The 15,985-nt window shown below is 37.7% G+C and overlaps 1 protein-coding gene across 2 annotated transcripts in view; it reads left to right on the top strand.

Moving 5' to 3' along the window:
- The window catches only part of LOC115213407 (phosphorylase b kinase gamma catalytic chain, skeletal muscle/heart isoform), a 106,201-nt gene that overhangs the window by 50,079 nt on the left and 40,137 nt on the right, over window positions 1-15,985 (top strand). For both annotated transcript variants that reach the window (XM_029782361.2, XM_029782360.2), the window contains exon 3: window positions 11,394-11,572. In XM_029782361.2, the coding sequence (XP_029638221.1) occupies window positions 11,394-11,572 (179 nt within the window). The remainder of the gene's footprint in view (window positions 1-11,393; window positions 11,573-15,985) is intronic.

Genomic DNA, 15,985 nt, shown 5'->3' with positions numbered 1-15,985 from the left:
TGTATTCACACCCTTGTTTATGCAGTTATCAGCTTTTTTCCACTTGCTAATCTCTACCACTCATACATGGGTGTGTATTCATCCAATACATTTGAATAAATAGACATACTGGAATGTTTACCAACTGATGTCTGTCGATTTTATATCCTCCCCGTTTTCTTATTTGCCATACGGAGATGGACTTGCATAGCAAGTGATTTGATCTGAGATCGTGTGCCGGAACGAAAACAATTGCAGCGTGGAAGGTGTTTGTAAGCCATTTAAGAAACACACAAAAGCCGTTCGATTCACTTCAACATTTAAGTTTAATTTGTCAAAATATTTTCATCGCTATAAGACCGCAACCTGTTCACTGACAAAAATCCGTGCTGCATCTCATATATATATATATACGCCTTCAGGTAGATGGCCCTGCTCGATCTGTAGAAAAGGTGTAGGTAGAAACTCTACCAAGTGTAAGCTATGGACACTTTAAGGTACACTTCTCTCGTTTTGTCGAATTAGTTTCAGAGGTGCAGCAATGTCAAAGGAAGGTTAACTAGGAAGATAGTTTTTGTATGTGGCAGATGCTCAGGAACAATAAACACTGAAAATGCTCTTAGACCAACTTCTGTCACTTTCCAGGGAGAAAAACTAGAAATAGTTGATAGCTTCTGTTACCTATGTGACCAAGTCAGCAGCGGGGGCGGGTGTGCTGAAAGTGTAACTGCTAGTGTAAGAATAGCTTGGGCAAAGTTCAGAGAGCTCTTACCTCTGCTGGTGACAAAAGTCCTCTCGCTCAGAGTAAAAGGCAGACTGTATGACGCGTGTGTTCGAACAGCCATGCTACATGGCAGTGAAACATGGGCCGTGACTGCTGAGGATATGCGTAAGCTCGCAAGAAATGAAGCCGGTATGCTCTGATGGATGTGTAATGTCAGTGTTCATACTCGACAGAGTGTAAGTACCTTGAAAGAAAAGCTGGACCTAAGAAGCATCAGATGTGTGCAAGAGAGACGTTTGCGCTGGTATGGACATGTGGCGAGAATGGATGAAGATAGTTGTGTGAAAAAGTTCCACACCCTAGCAGTTGAGGGAACCTGTGGAAGAAGCAGACCCAGGAAAACCTAGGACGAGGTGGTGAAGCACGACCTTCGAACTTTAGGTCTCACTGAGGAAATGACTAGAGACCGAGACCTCTGGAAGTATGCTGTGCGTGAGAAGACCCGGCAGGACAAGTGAGACCATAACCTGTGGCCTTCTACACGGGATGTAGCCAGTCCACTTATGCATACCTTCCCTTCTTAGGACACAAAACTCTACTTGTGAAGACCTGTTGAGGCAAGTGAAAATCAGAATCGAAATCGATCAATGGAAATTGCAGCTGAGTTACCAGTGCCGGTGACAAGTAAGAGAACCATTCGAACGTGGCCGTTGCCAGCGCCGCCCCGACTGGCCTCGTGCTGGTGGCACGTAAAAAGCACCATCCGTTTGTGGCTGTTGCCAGCCTTGCCTGGCCCCCGTGCCGGTGGCACATAAAAAGCACCATCCAATTGTGGCACGTAAAAAGCATCCACTACACTCACGGAGTGGTTGGCGTTAGGAAGGGCATCCAGCCGTAGAAACATTGCCAGATCAAACTGGGCCTGGTGCAGCCTTCTGGCTTCCCAGACCCCAGTTGAACCGTCCAACCCATGCTAGCATGGAAAGCGGACGCTAAACGATGATGATGATGATTATTTTGAATTAATCATGTATTATCTCATAGCTTTGAGATTTCAATGATGTGATTGTTTATTTTTAGAATGACATTGTGGGTTTGGGTGTGAGAGGCTGGATCTGGCTGGTTTGAACATAAAACAAGTAGAATATTTGAGCCAGATATGGCTGGTTTAGATGCTAAGGGATTAAAAAGGCCACTGGGTTCATTTTTTCATGGCACCAACACTATTGAGACTGCCTTGTAACTTGCAACATTTAAGAGGATCTCAACAATATAATGTCTCCATTCATTCAAGACATGACCAAGAAATGTGTTTCCCTTTGTTTGTTACTCAATAAATGTCCCCAGCTCAGTAAAAGCAATGTGTCTTTTCCTTAAACCTGGAGAATTGTTGATTCTTTGAGTTGATATATTCCCTTTTCATTTGGAGTTGGTCACTAAATATGCTATGTGTTTGTTTACCTTAAAATGAAGATAACTACAAGAATTTATCTTACATAGTATTTAGTATACATGTGTGTGTATATACATATATATACACACACATGTAAAAAGCACCCACTATGCTCTCACAGTGGTTGGCATTAGGAAGGGCATCCAGCTATAGAAACCTTGCCAGATCAGATTGGAGCCTGGTGCAGCCTTCTAGTTTGCCAGTCATCAGTCAAACTGTCCAACCGATGCCAGCATGGAGAGTAGATGTTAAATGACGTTGATGATGATGATGATATATATATATATATATATATATATATGCAAAGTGGAGGTGCAATAGCCCAGTGGTTAGGGCAGTGGACTCACAGTCATAGAATTGTGGTTTTGATTTCCAGACCTGGTGTTGTGAGTGTTTATTGACAAGCGGGCTGTTTCGTTGATCCGATCAACTGGAACCCTCATCGTCATAACCAACAGAGTCTCATGATATATGCATGTGTGGTTTTATATATATCTCTTATTATAAAAGGCAGATTTTATCTGCCTGCCTTTGTCAGTTATAGAAATCTACAATATAGGATTTCTTCAATTACAATTTACCTAGCATTTTTAAGAGTAGAATGCATCAGGTTTTGCCAGGTCCGGTTTTTAAAATTTCAACCCCAATTAAGCAAAATTTAGAGAAAACTCACATTCTGGTGTGTATGTCAAATGCTTTTCTTAATGTGGTTTACACCACATGCAAACGCACACACACAGTGTGCAACGAATAAAATGAAACTAATTCACTGTCTGTGTGTTGACAGGTAGACAATAGAATACGATGGCGATGTAATATTTGTTTCTGTCTATGACGCTGATAGATACATGAGTAAAATGTATGGGAAGATAAGAGTGAGTGAAAATGTTCTTGGAAGAGAGTAAATAGCAAGAGAGTGATTTGAGGAAGACTTTACATTAAATAACCGTAGTGGCTTGTATATATATATATATATATATATACATACATAAGACAGTAAGGTGTGATTTGAGGGAGATTTGGCTGCTATTTCTGCCATGTAGGGGTCTCCCTCATAGGCTCATACATACATATATACATAGATAAGACAGTAAGGTGTGATTTGGGGGAAATTTGGCTGCTATTTCTACCAGGTCTAGCTACCATGTAGAGGTCCCCCTCATTGGCTCATATATATATATATATACATACATAAGACAGTAAGGTGTGATTTGAGGGAGATTTGGCTGCTGTTTCTACCAGGTCTGTTAGGCCTTCTCATGTAAACTCAAGCTTTCTCATGCCTTGAACATAAGACCAAAGCAGAGAATGTATTCTTTTATTCTTCTGCTTTTTCCAGCCATTGGTCTGTGGGCATGCTGGGGCAATGCCTTGAAGAATTGTAGTTTAATGAATCAACTCCAGTTTTATTTTTGTAAGCATTGTACTTATTCTATCTGTTTCCTTTGTCAAACCACTAGGTGACAGGGATGTAAACAAACCAACATTCGTTGTCAAGCAGTGGTGGAGGACAATCACAAGCACAGACACGCACACACACACACATACATGCATACACATATACACACATACATACATACATATATATATGTGTGTATATATATATTGCAGCGTGGAAGGTGTTTGTAAGCCATTTAAGAAACACACAAAAACCGTTAGATTCACTTCAACATTTAAATTTAGTTTGCCAAAATATTTTCCTCGCTTTGAGACCGCGACCTGTTCACTGACAAAAATATCGTGCTAACAGGTCGCGGTCTCAAAGTGACGAAAATATTTTGACAAATTAAATTTAAATGTTGAAGTGAATCTAACGGTTTTTGTGTGTTTCTTAAATGGCTTATAAACACCTTCAATGCTGCAACTGTTTTCGTTCCAGCACACGATCTCAGATCAAGTCACTTGCTATGCAAGTACATCTCTGTAACTATATATATATTTATATATATATGTATATTGGTAAAAACAGTAAGATAACAAAAGAAAGAAAGAGACCTCAATATTATGTAAATAGAGGAAATCTTTATATATAAAAGTGAGGTTGTGTGTCTGTCTCCTACGATTTAGATTCCTAACTACTCCACATTTTGCGGTGCAGTTTAACCAAAACCGGGTATCTTATAGTCGTGATTCATATCGAGACCGTCTGGGTATTAGCGCGCGTCTACGATGAGTCTACGATTTAAAAAAAAATTTACCATCAATTTTTCCCATTTTTAATCCATTTTTGACATATATAAGGGAAGTAACTCTCTAAAATTTATTATTAAATCTCAGAACGTAAAAAGCTACAGTAACACCCCTCCTTCTTTGTGGTTAGCCATATTGAGATGGCTATTATACTTTACATCTCTAAAAATGCTTATATAATTATTTCCCTTACAAACCCGAGCAACGCCGGGCGATACTGCTAGTATATATATAAATGGCAAAATGTCTGTCTGTGTGTGTGTGTGTGTGTGTGTGTGTGTATCCTTTATACAAATCCACAATTTTTCAGTTAGAGGGCTTGTACTTTCTATGGTCATTCAAAACTGTCCAAGGGTGGTCATGCACATCTTTACATTTCCTCAGTCACCCCACAAAGCCATTAAGAATTCAATAGAAGTGACTTTTTTGTGAATTTTCTATCCAAAACTCAATCAAAATGCCCGAAACTTGATATGCCAATTGAATGCCAGCTAGCTGTATGTGATTGGTCTGAGATTTGCACTAGCACTATGACCCGGCGTTGCTGGGTCATAGTACTAGTATATATATATATATATATATATATATATCAAACATCATACATTACAGTGAAAAGAACTGTTTTTTCTTTAGTGTAAAGCATTCCCTATAATTATTAAGACTGCCATGACAAGGACTCTAGTACACATACGTGTATGCATACATACATAAGTACATCTGTATATACATTTATACAACATTCATACATACATACATAACTACAAATGTGCACGCCTACATATATACAAACATAGTTATATATATAATTTGAAAGTGTCAGTGTCAAACTGGCTACTTCACATATTTTCTTACTCTTTCTTTCTCCTTCTCTCTCTCTCTCTCTCTCTCTCACACACACACACACATCCACCCACACACCTATTCAATGACAACTAACTACTCTTGCTTGTTTATAGAATTACATGCTTTGAAACTAATGTTGTTTATTGTGTATGCACCCTCATTGCTCCCCTTTCTCTCTCTTCTTTTTTCTTCTCTCTCTCTCTCTCTTCTTTCTCTGTCCTCTCTGGCACTAATTTCTCTTAGTCTCTCTCCCACTTTGCTCCTGTGTTCCTTTCTGTCTTTATTCCAGCAACCTTCTCTCCACCCTTATCTTCTTTACTCTTAGCCTCCTCTCTATCCTCACTTCCCTCTCCATTCGTACCCTTCTCCTCCACCCTCTCTGCATTCTCCTCCTCTTCCCTAGACTACTGCTTACCTACCTGTGATACTGTCTACCTTGACTCATAACCACTTACCCACTGCGTTACTGTCTACTTTGACTCACTGTCACATACCCACTTGCAATACTGTTTACCTTTACTCCTACCACTTACCCACTACGATGCTGTCTACCTTGACTCACTACCACTTGCCCACCTATGATATTGTCCACCTTGACTCACTGCCACATACCTGCCTGTGATACTGCCTACCTTGACTCACTACCACTTGCCCACCTATGATATTGTCCACCTTGGCTCACTGCCACATACCTGCCTGTGATACTGTCTACCTTGACTCACTATCACTTGCCCACCTATGATATTGTCCACCTTGACTCGCTGCCACATACCTGCCTGTGATACTGTCTACCTTGACTCACTACCACTTGCCCACCTATGATATTGTCCACCTTGACTCACTGCCACATACCTGCCTGTGATACTGTCTACCTTGACTCACTACCACTTGCCCACCTATGATATTGTCCACCTTGACTCACTGCCACATACCTGCCTGTGATACTGTCTACCATGACTCATAACCACTTACCCACCTTTGATATATCTACGTTGACTCACTATCACTTACTCACTATGATACTGTCCACCTTGAATCACTGCCAAGTACCACTTGTGATACTGTTTATCTTGAGCCATCATCACTTACCCATTGTGATACTGTCTGCCTTGACTCACTATCCACCTGCAATATTGTCTACCTTGACTCATTGCAATATACCCACTTGCAATACTGTTTACTTTGACTCCCTTCCTCTTATCCACCTGCAATACTGTCTACTTTGACTCTTACTACTTGCCCTTGACCCACTGCTACTTGCTCACCTGCTGTACTACATATCTGGCACACTATTTACCTATCTGTTTTTAAAATTAAATGTTCAGGGCTTTGGTAGCTTTCTTGCGAACACCATCTTCTACTTCATTGTTAAGGTTTGTCATAACAGTACAACGTGTGATTATGCTGTAGAGATTTCCAGGAACGTTTGATGGCTAGGTTTTAGAAGATTAGACAAATTGGTATAGATATCTTTTCGATTGTACAACAAAGGTGATGTGTGTTTATTAGCTATGAGTCAGCATATGCAATAGAAATATAAATTTTATATTATACTAGCAGTATCGCCCAGCGTTGCTCAGGTTTGTAAGGGAAATAACTATATAAGCATTTTTAGAGAGTTACTTCCCTTATAGATGCCAATTCGGGCTTTCTTAGCCATTTCTGTTTTGGTGTCTTCAAGCCATGAAGTCGTTCTTCTAAAAGAACGCTGGTCTCCTTGACAACGCTTTACGACGTTGATTTCCTTACACTCCCTTCCCCACAGCTTCACGAGGGAGGGAAGAAGGGGGAGAAGCAAACACAGGTGCAGGTATTTGAGCGTGGACGCAAACTCCGCCGCCATCAACACACGAAAAATTATGCATTAAAATGGAATAAAAAATGATGTTAAATTATTTTAAAAATCGTAGACTCATCGTAGACGCGCGCTAATACTCAGACGGGCTCGATATGAATCACGACTATAAGATACCCGAATTTGGTTAAACTGCACCGCAAAATGTGGGAGTAGTTAGGAATCTAAATCGAAGGGGACAGACACTCACACAACTAGAGTTTTATATATATAGATAGATTAAACTTGGATTTCAGGATGTGGTCTGCAGTAGATTTAGTTACTGTTTGTAATAGGTTAAGTGGCCACACAGAAACTTCCTTGTAGAAAAAGTTCAATTATTGGGTATGCTGCTAGTGATATGACTAAATAATAAAACGTCATGAACCAGTGACACTATTTCTATAGTAAATGCCCTGTATCAGTGATACGACTTCTTTTGCTAATGGCATGTACCAGTGGCAGAAGCTTTGTAGCAGACAATCATTTTATTAATATTTCTATTAAATCTGTTTCCAAAGGAATCATACTATCTTATTTCCCATGTTTCATCCTCATTCTTAGGACATGAAAAAACACACACATGCATGTGCACACACACACACACACACTCATACACATTGTATGTATGTGTGTATATTATATGTGTGTGTGTGTGTGTGTGTGTGTGTGTGTGTGTGTGTATGTATGTATGTATAAAAGATTCAGTCCCATTGTATGGCCCTTGGGCAAGTATTTTCTACTATTGCACTGGGCTGACCAAAGCCTTGTGAGTGGACTTGGTAGATGGAAACTGAAAAGATGCTTAGTTTATATGTATGTGTGTGTGTGTGTGTGTTTGTGTATGCCTGTCCCCCACCACTGCTTGACAACTGTTGTTGGTTTGTTTGTGTCCCCTTAACTTAATGATTTGACATACTGTTAGAATAAGTACCAGGCTTCAAAAAATATGTACTAGATCGATCATTTGATTAAAACACCTTCAGAGCAGTGGCTTAACATGACTGCAGTCCAATGACTAAAATAAATAAAAAGATTAAAGATAAAAAGGTATATATATATATATATATATATATATATATATATATATATATATATATATATTGGTAAAAACGGTAAGATAACAAAAGAAAGAAAGAGACCTCAATATTATGTAAATAGAGGAAATTCTATAAAATAATATGTTACATTTACTCAATAGTCAAGATAAAACTCTGAGTTTCAGATGCCGAAGTGGAAATCCACAACACCATCTCTTCGGTTATCTGGCCATCTGAAAAACGCTATGAAAAAATACCGTTATATAAAGGGAAATTACTGTATTATAATTCTGCTCGCGAACCCACTTGCGTACTTATACGTCACTATGAAAACGTACACATCTTCACTCGCATTTTTCGCCAAATATATACGCATATATATATACAACCTCATACACAGGCACATGCGTACCGTAAAAGTTCATACATACGTCTATATACGCACAAGCACAAGAAAAACCATGGTTAAAGATAACAGAAAAAAACATAAGGAAGTATACAAAGCATAAAAACATATACATACATATATACATACACATGTGTATATGTGTGTGTGTGTATATATATATATATATATATATGCGTATATGTATGCGTATATAAATATGTGCGGGTATGTACATATATGGGCGTGTGTGTATGAGTGCATAGGGGCATGTCCGTATATGAACGTGGTTTTTATGCTTTGTATACTTCCTTATGTTTTTTTCTGTTATCTTTAACTTCTGGTGCAAATGCTATGCAGTACAGCATATTGTTTCCAAATTTCTGGCTGAGTGAATTGCATCATGGGGCTGTTTTTCTCAGACAGTGCCCAACTGACCCTACTGTACTGTGTAGTTGACAAAATCAAACACAAACAATGCGCATTACATGAAATTAAAACTATAAAACGGTGACAATTTATCCATTGCATCCTATATGTATGCATATATATACATATAGAGATACACACACACATACACATATATGTATATCATATATATACATGTGTGTGTGGGTATATATATATGTGTGTGTGTGGGTATATATATGTGTGTGTGTATATATAATATACATATATACACATATATATGTATGTGTTTGTGTGTGTGTGTATACACACACACACATTATACCCCTATATACAAGGAAGGTGAACTAAATTATCAGGATGATCAGGTTTAACCTTGTCTTGGAGGAGCAACAGTGACTGAAGGAAGACAGTGAAATGACTCATGTGTAGCACCATACCATGATAAGCTGAATAAATAATTAACTGTTGTGACTTAGTGTTCTTATGTTTTTTGTATGCTGTTAGTAAAAGAAACCAGAAAGAAAGAGAAAGAGAGAGAAATTTCTTTCATCAAATGTTCACAAAGTGGAATAAGATATTTTACAATCAAGAAGTGAAAGCTGACCTTTCAGGCAGGATTCTTCCTTGGAGGAAGACAAATAGTGACTGGGAGTGATGTCTTTTCTTTTTTTATATATTTTTTGTTTATTTTTGAATATATATATATATATATATATATATATATATATATATATATATATATATATGCATGCATGCACCTCTTGGTGGTCCAGTTTGAATGTGCAATCTATGTGGGTGTCTTTTCAGAACATTGTCTGGTTTAAAAAGCCACATCGGATGCTATGATGGTGCTGAGGTGTAGGTACAGGAGGTGGTCAAACACTGCCTAAGGAAAAGACAACCACCATATATATATATATATATATATATATATATATATATATATATATACGTGCGGGTGGCACGTAAAAAGCACCCACTACACTCACGGAGTGTTTGGCGTTAGGAAGGGCATCCAGCCGTAGAAACACTGCCAGATTTGACTGGGCCTGATAAAGCCTTCTGGCTTCACAGACCCCAGTAGAACCGTCCAACCCATGCTAGCATGGAAAACGGACACTAAACGATGATGATGATATATATATATATATATGTGTGTGTGTGTGTGTGTGTGTGTGTGTGTGTGTGTGTATATATCCCTTTAGCATTCAGATTATTCTGTCAAATGTAAAGCTTATGTATTCACACCATGTAAAATTAATCTTGCATCATTTCAATGATGTGATTGTTTATTTTCAAAATGACACAATAAGGTAGCTATGAATGACCATATCTGACTAGTTTGAACATAAAATAGGTAGAATATTTTGGCCAGATATGGCCGGTTTAAACACTAAAAGGATATTAATTATTATTCATTTTATTATTATTTAAAACAGTTTGATTTGGACCTATGTATATTAAAGTTTCATAGGCTCATTGCATGAACACACCTCTTCAGGCTCAGATGGTTAAATGAAGAGCTCTCCATTCAGCCACCTGTGCCTGATGAGCTAGGTTCCTGTAATGAGCCTGTAAAGCTTTAATATACACGGGGCCAAATCAAACTTTTTTAGTTGATAATATACTAAATACATTGAGTTCCTCTTTCTTTCATTTGCCCACTCACTCGTGTGTGTGTGTCTTCAGTTAATTAATAATCTTCTTGACCCATAACAGGTCATTATATAGAAGTGGAGTTATCAGTTTTATCATCATCAGTCATTTCATTAATCAGTTCTTTGTATCCTGCCCCCCCCACACACACACTTTCACTGTTTCTTGTTATTAATTAGTTATGTGGCAAAATACTTTAATAGCTTTTATTTTCAAAGTGTATTTATCAGCTTCAGGTCCCTGACAGAATAATATGTTGAAGTTATTTTGGGTACATACAACCATTGTTATATACAAGTGGCTATTTCAATACTTAAAACTAAAAATGATTTTGACGTCGGACATTTCCGCTTCTCTACTTACCCTATTCCCTCCTATTGCGTTTGACAATCTTGCCATGAAAAACAGTGACCATTGCTAATCTTTCATCCAACTAATAGCTATTTATGTCACCTGTGTAGTATTTAGCAATTCACCTGTGTATGAGAGGTGTGTAATTATTTCCTTTTGGCTTGTAGAGTCACCAACATAACAATTTATATTGTTCTGCCTTCAGCATTTGTAACATTACTGTTGTTTTGTATATCTATCTATCTATCTATCTATCTATCTGCCTGTCTATTTATCTATCTATCTGTTGATCAATATATATTTATGATATATTATACATAACATTTCTTTATTGTGTTATGTCATCAGATTTACATAAATCACGGATAAAGACTATTTGGTTGTCTTCTCGCTAAACATTTTCATTATTCTTCTTCCTGAGAAGTCTATTTTCCGCAATTATTACATACTCTTGAAGCCCATTACGAGAAATATCAAAATATGGTCTGTGTAACAACAACAATTTCTCATGTTCCTATTGTTTTTAGGGGTGTGACCAGTGTGGTGCGCCTGTGCGTTGAGAAAGAAACCCAAGCTGAATATGCCGTCAAGATAATTGATGTGAGCGGGGAGAACTGCAATGACAACTACCCCGTGGAACAAGCACGACAGGATACGATGAGGGAGATAAAAATCCTGAATTTATGTGCAAATCATAAATATATCAGTAAGTAATGATTATAACTTATCTTCTTGGTGTATTTCAACATTATTATATTTACGGTTCTGTTTATACACACACACAATTTTATTTTTACAAGGAAAAGCCTGATGGCTGTAGCCAAGTTGAAACTTTGAAACCACTGTCAACCTTTTCCTTGTAAAAATAAATTAAATATGATAAAGGTGATCCTTTAGTTATTGTTGTTGACTGTTTTTTATATATAACTATACCTACTAACATAGAGTTTCAGCTTGCAACAGCATTGTTTTTCATCCATGTTTCAATGCTTGCACAAATTAAACAGGCCTTCTCCTGTATAATTTATCATCATTTATTGTGGTCCTTTATCATCTCCTTTGTGATGTTCAGCCCCTTGAGATCAGCCTTAACCACTTCACCTTATATCTTCTTTCATGCAAAAGAGGAAAACTCTTCTTTTGCATTATCCTTCTATTTGGGTTACTTAGTATACATCCATATCAATACAATCTTTCTTGTTTACACTTTACACTTTTTTTTTTGCCTTTAGTCATTAAGTGTTATTTTCTATTTACTTCTCTCTAGGAATCAAAGGAAATAACTGCTATTCCCTTCAAACTTTGCTTTTTGTGACCTGGACATCAATGTTTTGAAACTGACCTATTTTCCATTACATTTCAGACAGATTCAGCTCTGAGTTGCTGAAACAGAAATATCGTTATAGTAAATATTCTGCTCAACACCACAGATTTGCTTGTCAGTTGCTTGACCTTAACCAGTTAAGCATGTGGCAGACAGTATGTGCATCTATGATGATGAGTGGGAATATCATAGCCATGTGTTGAGAGAGATCATTTGGGGTTTGAGTAAATGTAACAAAAGCAAAGTTTGAAGGAAATATTAGCCATTTTTTTATACTTTCTAGGAGTAAGCAAATAGGAAATAACAGTTGTTACCCAAGGACAAATATTGTGTTACACCGTGTTATACACAGGCATCTTGCAATCTTCCCTTCATTCTGCAAGAGAATTCCATAATAGTTGTCAACAGAGGTAATAATTTCCTGAACTTTTTTGACTCTGTTCTTCCTCTGGCTACTGAGCTTTTGAAGCAACCACTTCCACTGTTAATTAGGTCAACTTGTTAATGGGAGCTCTCAACTACTGTGAGGCCTTTTGAGCACTTGAAAGAGTTTTTCGTTGGTTCTCCTACTACTAACTCTTTCTGTGCATCTAATATGTATATATAATATGTATAGAAGTGGATGTGCTAAGTGCACAACAATTTTTCCTGTTCAGGTTCTGGCTCTTATTGATAATCACATTAAACCACTAACATTATATGCTCTCACAGGGTTTCATGCACAGTCTGAAAAGGGCCATAATGTAATATAACGATCACATAAATAATAAGTGCAATTGAGGCATTTAGTAACAGAGTGTCGTAAGTTCCACCCTGGCCATTTTTGAGGTTATTATATCATTTTCTTTGTCTTGATGTCTAGAATCCGAAAAGGTTGAAAATCCAGGTGGAAAAATTCCGGCTGAAAAAATTGTACCTCGATGCTATTGACATTGCTTGCTCACCCAAACTCAGACCAGAGAGTTTAGTAACACACCATTGTAAGCATCGGTGCTCAATCAATAACTTTGGTGTAGTCCCTGTATCATTTTTCAAGGTGTTATGGCTCATTTTCTAATATTCCTTGTTATCATCATAACGATAATGGGCTATTATCTTACTATTTTTTCTTACGTTACCTCTTAAAGATACTTACCTTGTTATATTAAAATGCAAGCAATATGTTTGGTGGGTGGTCTCTGTATGTTTTTTCTAAATATTATGGCTGAAATATGCTATGCAATACACCATTTTGTAGTACTGGTATATACTACAAAATGAGAAAGATGCAGTCATTGTTTCATCTCTCAGATGCATACATAAATAAATGATTTTACATAGGTGGATGATTAGAGCAGGTCTTCACAGTCATTTTAAGACCAAAACCAGCTTCCTAACTTCATTCCTTGCTGAGATATTGCATTCTGAAAGTTGCAAAACTTTGTGTTTTTCTCTTTTTTTAAGTTGTGGCGCTTACGACGGTCTGTTACTGAATGCGTCAATTATAGGTTCAGGCATGGCTGTGTGGAAAGAAGTTCGCTTCCCAACCACATAATTCTGTGTTCAGTCCTGCAGCATGGCACCTTGTGCAAGTGTCTTCTACTATAACCTCAAATTGAACAAAACCTTGTGTGTGGATTTGGTAGGCGGAAACTGAAAGAAGTATATGTGTGTGTGTGTATTTTTGTGTCTGTGTTTGTCTCCCACCACCGCTTGACAACCAGTGTTCATTTGCTTATGTTCCTGTAACTTAGTGGTTTGGCAAAAGAGACTGATAGAATAAATACCTGGTTTAAGAAAAAATAAGTACTGGGATTGATTCATTTGACTAAAAATTCTAGGCAGTGTCCCAGCATGGCCACAGTCTAATAACTGAAACAAGTAAAAGTTAAAAAAATAGAAAAAAAGAACATGGGTTTGCATTTGTTATTCCTTTATTTCATCTGTTACATTTGTTTTAGTATTCTGTAATAAATGATGTCACTGCAAATGCAATCCTTAGATGCACTTCATAAGTGCAGCATGCATAATCAAGACCAGACACTTCCTCAAACAGACAAGTTACCTTATTTAACCCTTTCGTTACCAACCTGGCTGAAACCGGTCCTAGCTCTGAGTACAAATGTCTTGTTTTCATAAGTTTGGAATTAAAATCTTCCACCAAACCTTAGTCACAATTTATGTTCCTAAGTTATTTTACTAAATTCTTTGCTATATTTAAAGTAATTGAAAGAAACACAGAGCATATCAAAATAAATACAGTAATAAAAGGGTTAAACACCCAAAAGGTACAAGGCCAATGGGAGGTGAGGAGTTGGGAAATAAAGGAATTCCAAGTTCAAGCCCACATTCTTTTCTTTTATATATGAAATCTTCCTTCTCTTTCATCTTGTCTGTGATCTCATTGCATGTTTTGTGCAATGGTTTATATTTGGTGCCATGTACAAAGTTCTTACGTATTCCCTTTCTGCATATTGTATTGGTAATTTCCAGATGGAAACCTGTCTTTTTTCCTGTGTAAAACTTTTGCTTTAACTATTTATTTGAAACCCTTGATTGGATGTGCAGATCACTTACAAGAGCCCGTGTGGAGAATCAATCTCCTGTCCTTCACAAAGACAGCCATCTCCTGTCCTTTCACATGGACAGACACCTCCCCCTTTATGGCCTGGATATGTCTTTGTGTGTGTATCACGATCATCCTTATTTTAATATACACTTTTCTATGCTTGCATTGATCAGACAGAATTTATCGAGGCAGATGTTTGTTTGGTTGGATGCCCTTTCTGTCACCAACACTGTTTTTTGTTTGTTTGTTTGTTCCTTCTCAAGCCATGCCTGGCTCATAGAGCCGGTTTCCCGGTTTCTTGGCGTATAGGTTCCCCACCTGGACAGGACGCCGGTCCGTCACAGGTGAGCTGCAAGAAGCAGGAGGAAAGAGTGAGAGAAAGTTGTGGCGAAAGAGTCAGCAGAAGTCTCACCATTACCTTCTGCTGGAGCCGCGTGGAGCTTAGATGTTTCGCTCATAAACACACACATCGCCCGGTCTGAGATTCGAACCCGCGATCCCTCGACCGCAAGTCCGCTGCTCTAACCACTAGGCCATGTGCCTCCACACCAACACTGTTTCCAAGTAAGGTAATATTTCTTCATGCCTAGACATGTCTTCAAGTAATATTAGAAATGAGTGACATTCAATTACAACACATAGGTTGTCAAGACAAGGAGAGAGAGAGAGAGACATACACACATACACAGACATGCATGCACTGCCTCAACAAATACGTGTGTGTGTGTGTGTGTGTGTTGACATCATGTGGTAGTTGTAAATGAGTGTCATCATCATACAAACAATGTCATTCATTTCCAGTACTCTGCAAAAACATGTCTGGTCACGAGGAAACGTCTTGCCTGGAAACAAGCGAGGATAGGTGACAGGGGCATCCACCCTGAGAAAATCTGTCGCAATAAACTTTGTCCAACTCATGCAAGCATGGAAAAGAGATGGTAAAATGATTATGTGTGTGTGTGTGTATGTGTATATATATATATATATATATATATACTACATATGTGGAAAAATGGTGTGTGTTTGTGGAGTTGTTAGCTAACTCCTCCTACATTGTTTTATTGATTTTGATGAAACTTGACACGCGAGTAGAACTCATATCTGGAAATCGCGTAACATACTTAGATTGTTGAAAAAAATTGATAATACAACTCCTGGAAGGGACCTTTATATCTACTTCATATAACTAATTTTTTTAAACACCCAAGGTAAATAACCCATAGCACCTGTACAATATTTTTTTAAAT

Source organism: Octopus sinensis, linkage group LG6, assembly GCF_006345805.1.
Source record: "Octopus sinensis linkage group LG6, ASM634580v1, whole genome shotgun sequence".
NCBI classification, from domain to species: domain Eukaryota; kingdom Metazoa; phylum Mollusca; class Cephalopoda; order Octopoda; family Octopodidae; genus Octopus; species Octopus sinensis.
Note: the sequence above shows the minus strand (reverse complement) of the source record. Positions and strands in the feature narration are given on the sequence as shown.